The 20235-nt window shown below is 38.6% G+C and overlaps 1 protein-coding gene across 9 annotated transcripts in view; it reads left to right on the top strand.

Annotated features, from left to right (window-relative positions):
* The window catches only part of runx1t1 (RUNX1 partner transcriptional co-repressor 1), a 67514-nt gene extending 48623 nt beyond the window's left edge, over positions 1–18891 (top strand). For 8 of the 9 annotated variants that reach the window (XM_088600676.1, XM_088600668.1, XM_088600675.1 and 5 more), the window contains exons 6-11: positions 399–649; positions 2369–2463; positions 6224–6422; positions 7328–7396; positions 11696–11886; positions 14506–18891. In XM_088600676.1, coding sequence (XP_088456802.1) covers positions 399–649; positions 2369–2463; positions 6224–6422; positions 7328–7396; positions 11696–11886; positions 14506–14784 — 1084 coding nt within the window. In that variant the 3' untranslated portion in view covers positions 14785–18891. The remainder of the gene's footprint in view (positions 1–398; positions 650–2368; positions 2464–6223; positions 6423–7327; positions 7397–11695; positions 11887–14505) is intronic. The other variant, XM_088600670.1, reaches the window with a different exon arrangement.
* Positions 18892–20235: the final 1344 nt, after the last annotated feature.

The raw sequence follows: 20235 nt of genomic DNA, 5'->3' as shown, positions 1-20235 counted from the left end.
TTACAGCACCACAAGCCTGGCAGTCCCAGGAAGCTGAAGGGGACGCTGTGTTACGACGAGTAACCTGGATGACTAATCCCACTACATAGCTCAACCAATTATGTCCCCATCCCTGTATGCCAGTAGCATGACACAGGCTCGAACCCACGACACCTAGATCAGAGAGATGAACTTGCACTTCATTAAGCCTTTCCCTAATAAGGCACTCGGAAGCCCCTAAAATCAACATGTTGTATCACCCATGAGTGTTTGAGAAAATTGTATCGGGAGGGAAAAAAATGTCTAGCAGAATGTGCTTTACTTTTACATGCATGGAGGTGGGAAACAAGAAACATGCAGTGAACCTCTGATTCACCCTGCAGTTTACTGCAATTCACTTTCACTTTTCTCTCCTGCAGAACCAAAGAGAATGGCTTTGATCGAGAGCCTTTGCACTCAGACCACCCAAGCAAGAGGCCCTGCACTATCAGCCCTGGTCAGCGGTACAGTCCAAATAACGGCCTGTCTTACCAGCCCAACGGTCTGCCTCACCCCACACCGCCTCCACCTCAGCACTACCGTCTGGACGACATGGCTATTGCCCACCACTACAGGGACTCGTACAGGCACCCCAACCACAGGGACCTCAGGGACAGAGCCAGACCTCTGGGTAAGGATCTCAGGCCTGCGCGGCTAAGGAGAACCAGCTGGCCTCACATGAGTGGGAGTGTTGGTTTCTGAAGGGCTCACCAGGTCATGGTTTTTCTGCTGTGACTCTATTGTACCTTCTTTCTGCAAATGGACAGTTAGCAGTCAGCACATCCCTCTGATAATCCCACCTCCCGTGCTGCCTTTTAGGTTATCTTTTTGTCATTGCCACAGTTAGAAAATGGGGTACGTCTCGCCAGTGCAGCAACAAGATAATTCAGCCTTTGTGCAGACTGCTTGATATTTAAAGCACATAATCAGATTCAACACTGAGTTCAGAACATTGTGACAGCAGAAAACAATAAGCTTTCGCATCAGTAGTACCAAACCAAATTTATATGTATATTTTTCAGTGCGAGACAGTTTGGATGTAATGCTCGAAAATAATTGAATGTTTGATGCTTGTAATCAAAGTAAAACAGGATTGGATGGGAAGTCTATTGGCAAATGGATCTTCCCGGGAAAATTTTGTCTACTGGATATTAGCAGATTCTGAACCGCCTGCCTGGTACATGGGTGATTAATCCACTCCAAACTGAAATATAAAACACTGCAACCTTCTTTTACTGAATTAGACTTTACTAATACATCTGAAAGCCTCTCTGAAGATTTTCTCACAGCTCATCACATCCTGCCTGCCCCTGCCCATTGGCAATTTTATTTTGAACATAAAACCAGTTACAAAAGAAAGGAGACCACTTGGGCAGTTTGGTAGTTAGATACGAGGAACTCATTCAGTTTTTTCTTGAAGGAAATCAAGGCATCGGGTTCAACCACATGGCTGGGTAGCTTGTTCTCCTAGTCTCATTTGTTTTAAAGGCACGTTCTCAAAGTTTTGACTTGTACCCTCTGGTTAGTGTTTTTCACTTTTCATTCTGAAAAAGCTCACTGATTTGACTTTGGCAATTGCTTTGAGGATTTTGAATTATTGGATCAGGTCTCCTCATGGTCTTCTCTGCTTAAGAGAAGAAAAAAAAGGTTCATTTTCTTCAGCCTGTCAGTGTAGGGTGAAAAAGGCACTTTGCCAAAAGTCAATCAGTCAAAGGCCCAATGAAGATTTGGATATATATAGGGGTAACTGCTTTTAATTTCCCAAAAAAACAAGAAAGTAGAGAAAAAAATAACAAGCTCATTGTAGTTTATTCCTGGTAATCTCTTAAGGATGGAAGAGTTTCACATAGAGGAGATGCAATAATACCACTCTCCAAAGCCGTAGAGCAGTAGGCTTAAAAGTACCACACAGACCTCTGGTGATATCAGATGAAGTTCCTCTTTCGTCTTCCACACAGGTAATAAAAAGCCTCAGCAAGCCCTGTTGCTGCCTACTTGTTTCCTGTTCAAGATCAGGGGTGCCTGCAGAGAGGCGTTTGTGCAGTTCATAATGGACGGCCTATTACGATACTGGGGAAAAAAAAAAAGATGAAGGCAGAATGTATTTTCTCAAGGATGTATGTTTATTATTACTTGACAGACCCCTTTGTAAGTGTAATGGGCTGCGACTCGCCCGCAGACACCGTTGGAAAGTAGGGGAACTTTTTGAGGAATGGAGGTGTCGGGGTTTTGTGTTAGTGATGAGAAAAGCAGAGACGATCACGACTCACCTGATGGATAATGGGGGAAGAAGAAAGGTTTTCCAGTAGAATGGCTCAGAGTGAGTGAAATCGTTTTCCCCTCTTGGCAGGGATGCATGGCACACGTCAGGAGGAAGTGATTGATCATCGGCTTACGGACAGGGAATGGGCAGAGGAGTGGAAGCACCTTGACCATGTAAGAAAAGTAATAACATTTTTTATTACTAAAAATAAAATGTATGTCTGTGCATGTACAGTCGTTCTTCAACAATACTAGGAGCCCAGTTCAAAAGTGGCGTATTGCACGCTGAGTATAGAATTCACCAGCAATCTTGGATGAGAGTGAATATGTGAATTAAAAAATAAGATTCCGGCTAATGTTTTGTTGGTCCTTCCATCTGCTGTAATTACCACTAAAGCCCTCTGGGACAAAATGTATTTCAGCCATGGTATCTTTAGGTGTTTTTCAAGCCCTTTCATGCGACTCATGATAAATGCTGATACATAACGTATACAGTATTTTTCAGTTCCAGCTTTATTGTTTTGCAATTCTCAAATACAAGGAAAAACTGGGGGAATTAACCAAAGAGCAAGAGCTCATATACAGCTTTTCTCTTCTCAGGGGAGGACCCAAGCTGTAATTGAAAAACGAAAGATATACGTAGGATGTGCAGTCTGTGCCGTCTTGCAATACCAAATCCCCACACAAACAAACGTTGCAATGATGGGGGGGAAAAAAAAACTCACGGCCGCTCATGAAGACAGACATTTAAAACTCCTCTCCTTAAGGGACAGCTAAAGAAGATCTCTAGTAGACTGCAGGAGCAATGCAAAACTGTCTTTTCATGCATCCAAAGTCCAAAGTATTACATGTGAGGGTCTTGGCTACCCAGGGCCCATCCCAGAAATGCAGGGTTTGAGGCTGAACGAGGTTCATGTCCGTTGCATGGCATATACACGAGGACACAAACACCCCGTTAGTCTAGTCGCGTGTTTCTGGGAGGTGGGGGTGGAAAACTGGAGAACCAAGTGTAAATGAACTTAAAGGAAATAAAGGGTCACTGGTCCTTTTAAAGGAAGTAAAGGATCACTGATCCTTTACTGAACAAAGTGTGGGACTAAAAGTTATTAAAGATGTAGGTCAATGTTCTATCAAATACCTGCTGTAAAGAATTTATATAATAGCATTTCCTCAAAGTGCTTAATCCTTTTTTTTACAGTAGGTTTTTGAATCTTCTACTATTTGTACATGTTGAATTTGGCAGGGTGTGGATCTGTAAGTTGCGGGCACATTGCCTTTTGTTTCAGTTTTGAATGACTTCTGAAACTAACACAAACTTTGTGGGAGCAAAAATGACAAGAAATTCATTCTGAAATCCAATTGTCTGCAGATGTGCCTTTTAAATGTGCCAACACTCCACGCTGTTGACACCTTTAGTACTGTATGTGCTAGCAGATAAAACCAGAAAACGGTTCTCAGTTGGCCTCACCAGTCTCACAAATACATATACTGTACATCAGTTCTAATTCAAAGCATCAGGAAAGTGTTCTTCGGACTGTGAGAATTTTCTCTATTTCTGCCCTCAGATTTTTTAATGAGGTTTGAAACATGCAACTGTCACAACATAAAGGGTGTTAGTGGTAATTAGGGAAGATGGAAGACCTACAACATTTTCCATAAAAAAATGTAAAAATTATTTGTGTACTGGACTCATCCCACATAACCAATCCAAGGCTATGTATCATTCTCTATTTTTCTTTTTTTACACATATTGAGGGTTAATAATCTTGACATTTTGTTGGTGATCATTTTGTCTTTATCATGCCATAACTACATGTATCTCTATGCATCTACGGTAATAGTCTACATCTTGGTGAAAGGAAATCACTAAAACAGAAATACGATTAGAACGAGCAGGAATAACATTTCGGTTTACTAAAAATGTTTCATAACCGTACTATTTGTTAAATATACATGCATTTATTTTGGCAGTTCGAAAATATTTGCTGATGTGAAAGTTAGCCCTTCTGAGTCATATCTTGGTATTTAGATGGCTGAAGTTTCTGTACTGGGAGTGTTTATAGCTTTTCATCTGAATGTTTCTTTGGAAGGGCGGAGACAAGTAAGAAAGAAGGGTAGTGGGAGAGACTGTTTTCTGTGGTCTGGAAAATGTATGTTTCTTTAACTTTTTAAAAAATTAATTAATTGATTAATGTTGTTTGGCTGTGTAAAATAAAGATACAAAAAGAAATTGAAATTTCAACACCTGGAAAGTCCTTTCTTTTCAGTCCTTTCTCAGTTTTAAACCTTGTCACTAGTACAGCTTGTTTTGTCAGTAAGGTTAACAACATCGACTTAGTTTTTGTCAGGTGAAGAGAAATTCAATTTATTTCAATTTCTATTTAAGTAAAATAAGGAAATCACTATGTAGCCATTTCCTATGATACAGAAAGAAAAAAAATGAAAATGAAATATTACTTGTGAATAAGATAGTAAATTAAACTCTAGTAATACTGTCAAAGCAAAGTACAGATGAGTTAATCCAAGCTGGGGTTTTCTTCATTTTGAAGTGAAATAATGCATCGTATAAAATAGTTTATCTTATAGTTGTCTTTGCTTCTTTATTCATAATCTCCAACACTCTTCACGATTTATTTTTTGTGCAGCTTTCTTTCATAATTAGATTTACAAGGTTTTGCCTACAGGCCCAGCTAGTCATTAATTGATTGAAACCCCCTAATGTATGGATGAACACAGTTTTAATAATTTGGAGTCTGTTCTTGCCAGTACCCCTGAATTAGTAAATTACTTTTTTTTTAATTGCAGGCTTGGAAGAGATAAGCTTTGTAATTAACACAATTGATGATGGGGTGAAATGATTCTCAGAAAAGTATAGTGGTAGAGTTAGGTGTTAAAAAAGCAAAGATTGAGTAAGTATAATCTGTATCTTTTCAGATATACTTTGCATTCCCAAATGAGCCCCTTCTCAAGGATGTATTTATAGCTTCTTTAAATTGGGGCATTTTATTGTCAACAGCCTCTTATGTGCTGATGGAAGTTACCATTTGCCAGAATATTAAAGCACAACAAGTTGTCAGCTTCATGCTATGTTGTTGACCCAGCATGCGCTGTATGTTTACAGAGCAGTTTCTTTCAATTTTAGACTTGTGCTCCCACTATATGACCCTTTTCAGTGCAGCACCTCCTGCTGGGAGAAATAAGATGGTGATGGGGAACCAAGTATCTTAATGGCCTGGAGCGAGTGTCTGAATCACCTGGGATGTTTCTCTGTTTAAAATGCGGGTTCATTACTGAAAAAGCAGTCACTGACCTGCCGAGATAAATGGAAACTCTGTTAAAATGCTACATCATGCTACTTGGAGCACATGCATGTACACAAATACTGACAGAAAATTAGCACCTGTTGTGTAAGGTTCTCTCGGATAGATATAAAACTTTCATTGATCCTGCGTTCAATTTAAAAGGTCTTTTTGAATGATACTGTAAGTTATACATATTCTTAATCGGCCCCTTTCTCCAATTCTAACTCAACTTGTATACAAATAGTAATCATTGCGAGTTATGAAATCACATGACTTTGAGCTCAATGTTTTGTTCTCCAAGGGAAAAACACGGCTCCATCAATACACCTATCTGCTCATTATTTAAACTATGAATAGCATTATATGCATTTTATTTCCACTGTGCTTCAGAATAAACAGTGTAGTGTATATACAGTATATAAAATCCCTTTTTCCTATTAAGTCATGTTTGTAAGAGACAATTTCTTATAGTTTGCACCATGGCATTGTCCCTGTTCATCTTTGTCAGTTACACCATTGTCATCACTAGTTTGGTAATATCTTGAAGCTGTAAGCGTTAGTTTTTGGCCTGCCCCTTCCGTAAAATACATTAAATTGTGCCAGTCCATGTGCTCAGCGCCCTGTGTGTTCCCCCCTCCTAGCTGTTGAACTGCATCATGGACATGGTGGAGAAGACGCGGCGCTCGCTCACTGTGCTCAGGCGGTGTCAGGAGGCCGACCGTGAAGAGCTCAACTACTGGATTAGACGCTACAGTGATGCTGAGGACCTTAAGAAAGGAAGCAGCAGCACCAGCCAGTCCAGACAGCAGAGCCCTGTCAGCCAGGATTCCACCACCACAGGTACAGCACAGGGGCTCCGCAGCTCAGCTTCTGGAGAAAATGTGTAATGTTTCCTGTCAGGCTAATAAATAGTTACCACTTGCAAACATAAGCAAAAAAAAACACTTTTTGAGACTTTCACCACATTTCCAAACCACAGCCTGCTGCAGTACGTGTAGGTATTAGTTTCTTGCATCCTTTCCTGCACTTTTTAATGCTTACATATTTTTAAACTTATTCTCCAGCTACCGCTGAATCAATTTTATTGGTCCCTGCAAACACACGGGTCTTTAACTAAAACTCCCAAGTGCTTTACCTTCCCAAGTTCTCCATCATCTAGATATGTGCTCTCAGATACTGCCTCAGAATGAGCACTGTGGCACACTTGCGAATTTTCTAGGGAACTGGAGATAAAAAGGACTAAAAATAGAGTTTTTTTAGCAAAGAAAAAGGAATGCCTGGAGCCTTCACTAAAGGAGCATTTATTTTTAAAAGCATGTTTTACTTTTTGTACTTTTTAATTTTGTGGATTTGAATTTAGAAGAGGCATCACCTTAGTTTTGCCTCACGGTTCATGGCCTGGGTTCAGTTGAAGTTTGGAGTTTGCATGGTCGTCCTAAGGCTTTGTAGGTTTCCTCTGAATATTCTGGTTTCCTCTCACCTTCCAAAGACAGTGTTTCCTGTCTTTATAATTTCAGAATTGCCTTTATAATTTCAGAATAAGTTAGAGGTAGCTGCAACCCTGTTGTAGAAAAAATGACTTTTTCATAATTGAAGGGTGAATGAGGATGGGTCTGTCCTCATTGAGCTCATAATGTCCTCTGTGTCTGACTTATACTTAGTGTTTCTTGCTAATATTTCTTGTTTGAGCCCGGCCCTATTTTGCTTACTCATCAAGGTGCACATTTGTCTCTTCCCTTTGTTAGAAATTCACCGGGAGTTCCTTCACCGACCGGCTTCTGGATATGTGCCTGAAGAGATCTGGAAAAAAGCTGGTAAGAACTGCCTTTGGTAATTGTGTGTGCATTTGGTCAGACAGTGTGTTTTATCAACAAAGAAATCAGGTTTTTGACATCACAGATATGCAGCATATTTCTGCATGCTTCTTAAAAGTATTTTATTGAATAATGGAGATGGAGATTATCCGTGTTCAGACTAAATGAAAGGGTAGCTTTTAGGAAGAGGTGTTAAAGAAAAAATGTAATTTGGGTGTACTGTACGTAGATGCTAAATATTATTTTACAGGTATAATGCTTTTACAGAAAAATAGAACACATTTTTAAATGCACTACAGATAGCTAGAGAAATCTTGCCCTTTTTACCTCCTTCTGTGACTGAAAACTGGTCGATGGCTGAGGAAAACTGTCTGTTATTACATGAAATTGGACACCGCAAGCATTACTCTTTGTACTACAGGTTTTACTTCAGTTCCATTCAGTGTTTCCTCCTCATATCAATTCACATTAAAAGCACATCCTCAGGAACACTTTGCCATTTCCCCAACACCGTGCTTGGCACAGCAGAATTTAGTCATACCGCATCCAAAATCCCTTTGTCTTTAATTTGGTAAAGGTATTTAATTACTTAGCTCAGAACAACAGAAAGCGTCCTTACTCTAAAACATCATATATTGTACTACATAATGGCAGCATTGTATTTCTGAAAAAGTTCCTGAAAGCCAGTGATACAATTGTACATACAGAGCACATGTAATATATGGCTGTTTTGTTTCTCTGACATGGTAAATTGCCATCTGGATATTGTAAGGAACTGCTGGGTTTTCTTCATCTTCTTTCCAGTCCAAAAGGCATGCAATGTCTAAATAAGAAGCCAGGTTCACAAAAACATATTAAAATTTGTAATAATATAATAGTAATAAAGGCTGTTCATCACTTCATCTCCTCATTCACCATCTCCCTACCCTGAGTAACACCACTATGCTCTCGTGCTGTTCTCTCTCTCTTTTTAAACAAACCATTCAACTGATTGCACTGACACTGGGTGCAACACAATGGATCACTTTAGTCTCCTTGCTAATCTCAAAATTCCTGGTGCTGCTCTTACCTGTTTTTTTTTCCCCCTCTCATCACTCGCAGGTGAGGCATGCTCATACCAGGTCTTCTGGCAAGGATATGCTATCTGCCTCTCACTTTCTCTCTGCTGCATTTCCTCAGGGCTCCATCCTGGGCCTTACTGCGTTCTGTCTTTACACCCACTCCCTGGTCCTCCCATCTCTTCGCACTGCTTTTCATATTACGTTCATGGTGATTACGCTCCAATCCTCTGTTTTCCCCCCTTCTGCCTCAGATTTCTTCCCACATTTCTGCCTTCTTACAGCTATCTCCTCCTAGATCCATTCCCACCATTTTAAATTCAACTGCTGAAAGGGAGAGGAGCTCTTTTCCAGTTCTCCTAATCCCTCCACTCTCTTTCCCTCTTCCCCAGCCAAGATCCCTGGCATCACTTCCTTGCCTGTCTCCAACACATTTCTGCCTTCTCTTTCTTCTTTAGCAGCCGTGATAGAATCTACCTCTTCTCTACTATGTATTTTCACGAGGAATGACGGCAGCCGAAAGCTTGGGAGAAATTAGAATCGTTTATTGTGATGTGGAGATTTGGCGTAACTCGCTTGGCCGAGGGCCGACCTCCCGGCCGTTGGACGGGGAGGATAGGACCCCCATGCGACCAATGGGGTAGCTGCAAAGGTGGAGAGGGGGTGGAGGAGGGATGCAGAAAACGAACGAGGAAGAGGAGAGGGTGACGTTTGATATATATGGAGACCGGTTGCTTACGTCAGGATTAGTGGGAATTGCGGCAGCTGTGTCGAATGAGCTCGGCTGCTTTCATTCCTCCCTTCATTCCTTTCATTTCATTAAAAACTCCATTAATGTGATTCTTAATCCAAGCGCTGGTGCTGTCCTACTTAGATACCTCTTGACCAGCCTCCATGCTAAAACTATTCAGTACACCCAGAATTCTGTACCTTGCCTTGTCTGTTTTTGTCACTTACACTGTTCTTTTGCTGTGCTTTCCTTATTGTTGCCTGTATAAATCAGTGTTCCATTCAGAACTCTAGTCTGTTCCTACTGCTGTCTCAACTAGCCAGGTCATATCTTAATATTACTAACCATTATCATTGTTCCATTCCAAAGTATTCCAAAATGCTTTGCATATACCTTTAGGAGGGGAACCACCTCATGCATTACTTAAGCACTCCCCCCACACGGGTGACCCAAAGCAGCTTGTAGAACATGTACAGTACCAACATACTCATTACTAGCATATCGAGAGAGAGGAAAAACTACTTCAACTTAAGGAAACATTTTGGGCATTTTTACACTTTGCAAGCCCAGGAAGGAAATTAGCCAGGACAGTAAGGTTAGCATGCCTACTCTTAACAAACAGTGCCACTGGATTTTAAATGATCAAGTGGTCAGGTTTAGTATCTCATCCAAAGAATGGGACAGCTCTTATGGTTATGTCCCTGATTAACACACTGGTTTGCACTGAGAACTGGTTTTGTGAATTGTAGTTCAGAGTAAAGTGTTCCACCCACACAGGTTTTCCTTAGAAGTCTATCATACCAGTACTGCCAAGGTACTGAGGTCTAATGAGATCAGGCAATAACATGGTTGTGCTGGTCCAATGAATGTCCTATTCATGCAAAATGGAGAAAAACCTTGACTTGGTTTTAGTTTCATAAAGGCAGTGATAAAATAAGTTTTAACATATCTGTCTTTGCTTTTTTTAATTAAAAAAATAGTAATTAAATTTATAGATTGGAGAATGTTTGCAGTTGGTAATAAATATTCAAGCCCCTTGCAAAATGTCCTACCAATTCTCTTTACTGATCTGCATGTGCCCTTGGGACCAGAATAGAAATGCATAATTTAAATATAAATTGCCTGATTTACATATACAATTAGTCAAGCTGCAGCTTTGATCGTAAGCAAAAAATTATTGTCCTGTGTTGCCACTTAGATGGAATTTTAATTCACCTTGAATATTCAAAGTAAATTCAATCTCAGTCGCACATTTCCACGATATAAAGTTCCTTTGGCAGAAATAAATTGATGAATTGTTGCTTTGATACATTTTTCTTTCAGAGACATTTTCATGGAAGAAAGGAAAACTGAAATACAAATCGCTGTTTAATGAATGTTTTACCCATATCCAGCATCAGGGCTTGTAGAGCCAATGTAACAGATAGAAGGAAGAAAGACACTATATTTCATATGCATTGATTTGCCTGTTTGGATGGCTATAACAAGGGTAGTTATTGATCTCCATTAATTTTTTTTAATTACAAATGCATGTTTTTAATTAAACAGAAAATTTAATTAAGATACTTTTTAAGTGGATTAAACAATTAAGTTCAAACACTTCAATGAAACATGCTGCAATTAGTTTTAATAGGGTGTTAATTGGTGCTGGATTTGCCAAGTTAATAATTACCGCTTATTTCGTTTTCAATTAATCATTGTCATTTTACTCTGAATAAAAGAGGAAATGATGATGGATAAACTAATTCAGGAGCAGAAGCTTTCCTCGTGTATATGAGCTGCTTGACTTCTGGAAACGGTCGTTTTTATTTGTCAGTATACAGAATAAACAATGGTTGAACTTTGAGTCTTGCAGATGCTTCTGATGTCCACAAACCTGTTATGTTCTGCCGATGTAAGATCATGTGCTGATGTTTTGTTTGTATTTCAATAGATGCTAGATTTGCAAAAGCTTTATAAAATTGTTTTCTCTGAAGGAATGTACTGTATATGCATCTACTTCTGCATCTTGTGTAATGATGATTAATAGGACATCCAGTCACTTCAAATACAAGCTTAACCCATACCTTAACCTAGAGCAACATTAATTCAAAATTGCTGAAAAGTTCACATAGTGCAGAAAATACAGAGTTGTGTTAAGGAATTCAGTTTAAGTGCAGCAAGGTACAACAGTAATGGGCAAAAGATGGATATTTTGTAGGATCACAACATAAAACATACTTGCATCATAAAAGTTGAGTTTTGTTTTTTGTTGCTGGTGATGTTTTGAGCTTGTGTTTAATAGTGCAGGGTCTTACTGTGCATGATGTTAAATGTGGTTCTCAAGGACTAGATATGATGCAAAATTGACTCGATGTGAATTTAAAAAAATGGAAGCTGAAACGCGCTAAATGAAATGGGAGTGCTCCTGGCGGCACTTCCTCGCCTCCCAGTGCTGTAAGCAACCGCGTGAAGAGATGAGGTCTTCGGAGTGGCCCTTAAGGGTTTTGTTTTTCCGCCGGTTTTTTGCAGAAGAGGCGGTGAACGAAGTGAAGCGCCAGGCCATGTCGGAGCTCCAGAAGGCCGTGTCGGAGGCGGAGAGGAAGGCCCACGAGATGATCAGCTCGGAGAGAGCCAAGATGGAGCGCACGGTGGCGGAGGCCAAGCGGCAGGCCACGGAGGACGCCTTGTCCGTCATCAACCAGCAGGAGGACTCCAGCGAGGTGGGTGTCCCAGCGCTCACCGCACTTCGTCCGCTCTCCGTTTATCGCTCTTCCTCGGCCTCTTGAGTCACGCTCCTCCGAGCTTGAACTCGGAGTGATGGCTCTTTGAGCTTCCTAGCTTAGGTTTACAGCAGGACTCGCTTCTAAAAAGATCTTAGATCTTGGGTGGCGAAGACTCTTCTTAGAGGCTTTACCTAGAAGGCCTGTTACCACTAGAAGATGCTGCTTAGGCTTTTCATCACACGTCAGCAATGGTGGTGCTTCTAAAACATATTTACTATTTTCATTTAATTATTTTTAACATGGCTTGGCTCCGTTTGGATTGCAGATTCTCCCATTGTGAAGCTGGTAACAAAGTCTTTCCCCAGTTGGAATATTTTTCATCTGCTAAAGAGACAGTTTCCAGCCTTTTCACTTAACAGTGACAAAAATGCATATTTCACCTCATTTAAACAGAGCACTCTTGCTTTCCATTAGAATAATTTGCATGCCGGAAATAATACATATTGCTTTGGTGAATAATTAGAATTTGGTCATGAGAAAATTAGTCAGATCAATCTTTTCGTTGCCACCAAGCAAAATTATTTTTAGTGAACAAGGTCCTAAACGTTTAACACCATCATACATACTCATTTAAAAATTGTTCATGCAATGTTAATTTTCTAAACGCATCAGTGGGAGACAAGGCATTTACCATCACTCGGTAATGGACTATTATGTACAATCCTTATGTTTAAAATAAATTGTGCATTAGAGTTGTTTTATCTTAGGATTTTTGCTTGTGCTATAGCTGAAATCCAAGTAATATGCTGCATGCTGGCTAAGAGACAAACATTCTTCATTTAATACCTTAAAGGACTGCAGTACATTATCTAATCCGTGTGTGCTGTGTAAATTAGCATTTTATCATCTTTATGCAGTCAAACTTCAACACCAATATGTGTGTGTGTATATAGATACTGTATATATGTGTGTTACCTTGTGCTTCTGAATAATATAATCGAGATTCTGTCATTTCTGAAAAGTAATTTTGCATTACTCACACAAGCACAGATGAGTCATGTAGTTTTGACTCAATTTGGAAAATCTGACTTTTATTTTGTGTAAGAGTTCTACTACAATGTATGTAAAACACTTAAAATTATTGGCACCTAGCCCATTTAAGAGCTCTGTGGAAAACGTCTTGTAAGTTTCAAAGCTGGGAAAGAAAAGGTAAAAAGAGAGAAAAAACTTAAGATCCCTTAAATGTCAAGTTTGACCAATTTTGTTGCATGAAAATAACTTTAAAACAGTGCATGAGAAGTTAAACCCTATGTGTCTCAAGACATTCAGCAGTAGGGAAACATTCTACGAAGAAATCTTCTTAAAAAAAAAGTGAACATGAAAAAATTAACTTTTGGAAAGCAATTTCTCTTATATTTGCCACACATTTGAGAATGTATATTTTGTTATACAATTTGTTTATGGTGTTCTCTTACCAATGAATTTAATGATTAAATATGTTGTAGTGTTGTACACTCCAAGTTGAAGTCTTGAAGTCTTTAAAGTTTAATGAATTTCATTCATGAAAACAGTGAAACACCGAGCATCTTCACTTAGTTTCTCTTTATAAAATAATAATAGAAAATCCAGTCGCACAACATGATTGCTCGCACAGCTATTTATATATTGCCTCCAGTCGTTTTTAACCCCACATCATATGTAATGTGTATATAGCATGTGTTATGAGACATGAAATCCGTTACCACTAAAAGTTTATCCGCTGTTTTTTCCTTCTAGATTGCTCATTTAAGTTTGTAAAGGTGGTAGCAATTTAAAGGAAATGGGAAAATTGGGACAAAGGCATTCACTCATAATCATTCCCACAAGCCTGTGTGTTTAATCAGTTTGCAGCAAATTCTACTTACATCTGACTTTAATCGCACAGAGGCATTGTTTATTTGACTGGTTTCTGGCCTTGCCATTTTGCTAAGTTTTTTAACATTATGCAAGAACCTCAGACAGTGCTGCAGTAGCTGTAAGTGCTATTTTCTCTACTTCTTTTTAGGCTTTACATTTTCTGTCCCTTAGGCATATTGTAAGAAGGAAAGAAACGGTCAGACTTAAAATCAAACAAGTATCAGGGAACTCATTTGAAAAATTTTACAAGTTTGGTTTTGTGCACTTTTATGCAGGTCTTTAATACCTGAAAAAGGTTAATGTGGACATTGTTTCAGACCCTGAGATGAATTTTAATGCATGCATATAGCCTCCTTAATCTTTTTTAGACTTCGTCTTATTATATTTTATTTGAGTAAATTACATTTAAAAACAGAAAAACACGTTCACGTTTTTAAATTCTTAGCATCAGCATCTGCGCGTTATACACGTCCATTGCTGCCATTCTGCCATGTAAGAAGAGAAAGGAATAAAAGGTTTTCTGTGGGAAATCAGAAATGTGTACAAAAAGAAATGAGAAAAATGTTGCTGTAAAATCAGGTTTTTATTAATGGCAGGACCTTTACTCCACAATTATTCTGGGTGATGAATGGAAATTTAAATCGTTGGCTATTTTATCATTATTGTTCCCTGCAATTGAGTTCTATCTTTTCCTTTTTTTTTCCCCCCGTGTCTCTGCAGAGTTGTTGGAACTGTGGGCGCAAAGCCAGCGAGACGTGTAGCGGCTGTAACACAGCTCGTTACTGTGGCTCTTTCTGTCAGCATAAAGACTGGGAAAAGCACCACCACGTGTGCGGACAGACGCTTCAGGCCCAACAGCAGGGAGAAACGCCGGCAACCGTCAGCTCCTCTGCCACGCCGAGCAGCGGCGCAGGCAGTCCCGTGGACACCCCTCCAGTAGCCACGCCCCGGTCGACGACCCCAGGCACCCCCTCCGCCATAGAGGCCACCCCTCGCTAGGCAACCAGGCAGCCAACAAACTCGCAACAAAAACATTTCCTCATTTGCTCAAAGATGATAAACTCTAATACTACCAGAAAGAAAGAACTTGTCTTGAAGTAGTACTTATAAGCAGAAGGCCAATAACGGGTCATATTGACTTACCATTATTAAAGACACAAAGATATTCTTTGTTTTTTTTATTTTTTATTATTTTAATTATTGTTTCTTTTTTTGTTTTGTTTCATTTTCGTGTACATAGAAAAAGAAGAACTGAAAAGACAGCAGAGAATTACAGACAACTAGATTTGACCTCCTCCCCTCTGTTATTTTTCCAGTAGCTGGGATTTTAAACTAGATGACCTCATTAACAGATGCTTTACCAAACAGCAAACCAAGGGATTGCTAATTGCTGTTGAAAGCAAAAATGCTAATATTCAAATATAATAAAGGGACACATTGTTCTTTTGAACAATATGGAAAAAAAAAAGAAGAAAGAAGGAAAAACCCCTCCAGGGCATGAACGTTGGATAGAGTGTAGACATTTTACTGGGAAGATGAATGGCGTCCGTGGGTTACTGACTGAACTTTGAAGACCCTCTGCGAAATGCACAGATGTGCGGCAGATTGGAAGGAAACACAGATGTTCGTCCTTTTTTTTAACTTCTGAAAGAAATATAATAATATCCAGGTCAACGGATTGAAAAATGAAAGCTGTTTTGCGGCGGGATTTTTAAGAGGAGCAGAAGCAGCACAGGGGGAAAAAAAACGCCATAATTAAAGTAAAAGAGGCTTTCTTTTCAACTGTATATCCATATATATATAATAAAATAAGGAACACAGCCTGCAGTTGATTAGCATTTTCTCCAGCTTTCATGCCAGCCAGCTGCCCCTTTTCACTCCAGAGCTCTGCGTCACGATCACAGAGGCCCTCATGGCCAGACTATCAGGTTGGTTCCTGGTCATTTCGACAGCATCTGAATAAAAAGCAACATATGAGCAAAACAAAGGCAAAGTTAAAGTAAAACCACCTTGGCTACAGTTCTGGCTCTTTCATGTTTCCCCTGCCTTTCATGCCCTTTTTATTTTTAAGATTATTTTTTACTTTTGAAGTATTTCTCTTGGTGTAAAACACTCCTGTCCTGTGAAGTTCTCAATGGTGATTTCTTGTATATGTGTTGGACAAGTGTGAAGATGCATTGTAGTTTAACCTTACCCCACCTCTTTAGGCTCTATACCCCTTGTTGGTGCAAAACAAAAAAAAAACTGTAACTTTCTAAGCTGCTTTTATATTTGTATGTACTAGTGATATTTCTCTCGTAGTTCCGGAAAAAAAAAAAAGAAAAACCAACTTTTTTTTTTGGTCGTCCTCATGAAAAGAAACAAGCTATCTCTCAGAGCTGCTACTTCACTCTGTTTGGATCTTTTCTGAGAACTAGCATGCTTCACGGAATGCTAACATAGATGTTTTGTACAAGGGATGTACATAAATGTATTTTGCACTGTAACAAAGACTCCCTGGGCATGCTTCTTTTGGCAAACTCTTTATTAAGTATTCTAGAGCCATTTTCACCGATTTTCTCTGTAGTTGTAGAGTAGCTGTGGATTTCATTTTTTTCAGCAAAAAGAAAATAAAAACTCACTATTGTTAGTGATGTTTTATAAACATGTAACAAGACTTCATGATTTCAAAAATGAAGGACAGTGCATGCCTATCACTGAAAGGTTAAGTATTGCTGTTTTTACAAAAAAAAGAAAAAAAGAAAAAAAAAGAAGAAACTAACGTTCCAAATGCAGAGGTGTAGATTGACAGCTTTAACACTGCTGAATGCCAGGTTAGACAGTATTACAAAAGAATATAACATGGAAGTCAGCCAAAGACAGATCCGAAGGACCAAAATCTGATTTTATTAAAGTTTTAAAAAAATACACACAAAAGCACGAGATTTTTTTATTTGATTTGTTTCCGAAATGATCATCAGGTGAAGCCGTTTCAGCAATGTTTTCATAAAAAATAATTAACCCTTTACTGTCCAGAACCCAGACCAGAACTGCTCAACAGCTTGGATAGCAGTACCGACAAAAGTGCTGTGCACATTTCCAGCAGCCTTTCCACTCTTTTTAGAAATAGGAAGCATTCTAAAAACGAGCAATAATTTCTAACTTCTAACTGGTTATAAGCAACCAGTAAAAACCCTACACTAAAGGAATACCAAAACCCTCTAAAATAGTCAAATTTTCCTGATGTAAATTAGTTTTTTTAGCAAAAATTTATTTTGGATTATGAATTTTGATCAATACAAATTTTGAGTACAGTACTTCATGGGAGTTAATTGGTTACTTTCAAATAACAATGGTGATATTGACTGGTTTAGTGTCACCATGCTTTGAGACAAACCACAATTCCTGTATTGTAGTTGCACTGAAGTATTAATTTTTGATAGATTTTGAATTTTCATGCATCTCCTACTTTCATTTTTAAATGCCAACAGAAGCTTCTCTCTTTTTTTTTTCCTAGATGAATATAGTGATTAGAAGCTGGCTTTGTTTTCATCATCAACTCTAGTTTTTTTAGCACAACTCAAAATGTATGTACAGTATATTGTGTGTAATCTTCCAAATGTAACGTTTAAACAGTATGGCCTAATACTCAGGCAATATCTCCTGCTTTTATCCTCTGACGTGTGAATATTGACTTTTTTTAAAGACTGAAAATTTGATCGCAGTACCTAAGAAGAGGGAAATGAGCACTTAATTTGAAGCACACAGAAAGGTTTTCCTTATGGTCTCCTAAAAACCATGGTGCTAACAGACTAGTCTTTAACCTCACTGAAGTGGCCTGACGTTGGCTTTGGGCAGTCTGATTTGCGGGATCCTCTCACTTTCCTCCTTCCTGAGCCTATGTTCTAGACTGTAAAGGGTTAAGTAATCCAAAAAGGTGTCTGACACCCATTTATGTCTCAGAAGCTGTGATTTTATGTAAAACAGCAAAGCTGTTTTAACACTAGTGTATTGTATTTAAAAAGATTAGTGCATCATGTTACTTCATTTCAGGGCACCCTGGGTAAAACAAAAAAAAATAAAACTAAAACCTGACTTACTGAGCTCTATCTCCTCCTATCTTCTCCTCCTGTTTTGCTACAACCTCCTCAGTGGCAAAAAGTTTCACTCTACCTCTGACAGCATGTATAGTGCACCAGTAGTTAAACATACTGGTCTAGTCAAACCAAATGGGCACAAGAGAACAGGATACCAAAAGTAAAAGCTCATACAGCTGCAAAACCATATCACTACTTGGTAACAATGCAGACCTCATAAACCTAATGAAAAAAAAAAAACTTTTGTTACTTTCCTTTATGCCTGTCACTTATATACAGATCATGTGAAAAGTATAATTTGTAGGTATAACACATCAAAGAAATACAACAGTAATTTAAAAAAAGAAAATCAGCTCCATTTAATATAATCAAAACAGCGGTCGCTGATAAGAAATAGGGCGTCCTCTATCTCTCCATCTCTCTCTCTCTTTCTCTCTCTTTATCTGTCGTGAGACGTGCTTGTGACAGGGCCGCCTGTCTATGTTGTTTAGGTGCATGTCATGGGGATTAATTTGTAAAAAAAAAAGGACGTTATTTAAAATGAAAACCATAAAGGCTGGTTGTTTAAAGCATGCCTGTGTCTCAAATGCGTTGAAAGGGGGTGGGGGGTGGGGAGAGTGACTGCATTTTCCAGTTTGAGAAAAGAAAAATATATATACAGTACAAACATAGACATATCTAGAAGGGATACAAGCTGGAGACTGTCGAAATGCAGACTGAAGAAAACGAGTCGGATTCTGAAAGTTTTATTGTGAAAAACGAAAAGGAATTGAAGTTGTTGTGCAATACTTAATTCAGACATGTACCACAAGTTAATGGTAGACTAACACTGGGGGGTCAGCACATCATGCTTTTGTCAGCATACTCTTGAGCTTTTAAGTCTACTATGTCGGAACTGTGGTTTCTTGTTTATTCTTTGATTTTTCTTTAGTTGGACTGTAATGTATGGTCTGTCAACCTGTGAATCTTTAAAGTATGATTCAGGTATTGTTGTACTCCTTACTGTGTAATAAATATGTTAATATCTGTATCCACTGAAACCTGTGTTTTGTTACCATGTTGCCTGGTGGACATCATTTCTAGAGCTGCTCTACTGGCTACTACATGTGATACAACGCCGATCATAACATTGAAAAATAACACCAGTCATTATTTTTTCAAACACCGATGGCTGATATTTTTATGATCACCTGCTGGCTGGCTAGTGCATTTGATCAAAAACATTAGATTTACATTAGTTCTTTGCCTTGATAAACCATCTCTTGCTGTTGACCCTGAACCTACTTTAAATAGTCTTTATAGTTGTACCCATCTTCTCCACCAAAGTTATTTCTTACTTTTTTTTAATTGATAGAATTATGGCTAATGCTTTTTTTTTATCCCAACTGTTTCAGAAAAATGCTTTATGATCCCTTATATTTGAAATCTCTGCATTGATTAGTCAAAAGAAATCAGCCTGATATCTGTCAATTGGAGCACTAATGGTGGAGAAGAAAAAGAATCTTCCAGTGTTCTGTGAATATCAGGGATGTTTTCAAGTGAAAGTACCACTGGAGTATTGTGTTTTTAATACGGCGTACCCCTTGCACACAAAATGTTAAAGAATGATAGTAAAACTATAATGAACAAGTCTGGAACATGTAACATGTAGTCAATATGTGCTTCAGTTTTGTGCTCTGGCCAGGGAATGTAGGACTTCTGATAAAGATAATGGAATAATTTCCAGTATGTTGTCCCTGTCAAACTGATATTTACATTTTCTAAATTGGTTTCATTTTATATTTCTCATACTGTATGACATGGGTTTGGAGGATCACAAAAATTTCCACTGGTCAAGCCTCCTTTATAAAACCTACAAAAAAAAGGCCTTTTGTGAGCCAAAACTACATGTCTACAGTAGAATCGCCAAAAAACACAAGGTGATCAAATGGGTGAGATGGAAAATGCAAAGAGGAAAACGGAGCCTGGAAAACTGAGAAAATTGATCATTTCAATGAACCACAAAGAAAAAAGAAATAAAATGAAATTAGGGTCTATGTAAGGCATTTCATAAAAGCTGAAAAGACGACATTTTCTATAAAGGCCTTTTTACTCCGAGTTCGTCAGTGTAGCCTGTTGGAGAGTGATAAGAGAATTCCCATGTTAACTGTGTCTTACTGAACAAAAACACTAAGGGCAAAGACATTAGAGCGTTTGCAAAATATTTCAGCACAGAGGTAGCTGAATGACGAGGCTGACTTCATCGGGCCACCAGATCTTCACTCATATATTAACTGTTCATAAATAAAGGTTTAATTAAGCTTGAAGCTTTTGTTGCTCTAGGCTTATCTATTATGCCTGCTTATTCCCCTTCCTCTTTACATTAAAACTGAAA

Source organism: Lepisosteus platostomus, chromosome 12 (assembly GCF_059453375.1).
Source record: "Lepisosteus platostomus isolate fLepPlt1 chromosome 12, fLepPlt1.hap1, whole genome shotgun sequence".
NCBI lineage: Eukaryota > Metazoa > Chordata > Actinopteri > Semionotiformes > Lepisosteidae > Lepisosteus > Lepisosteus platostomus.
The sequence above is the reverse complement of the archived record's forward strand: the minus strand, read 5'-3'. Positions and strand labels throughout refer to the sequence as shown.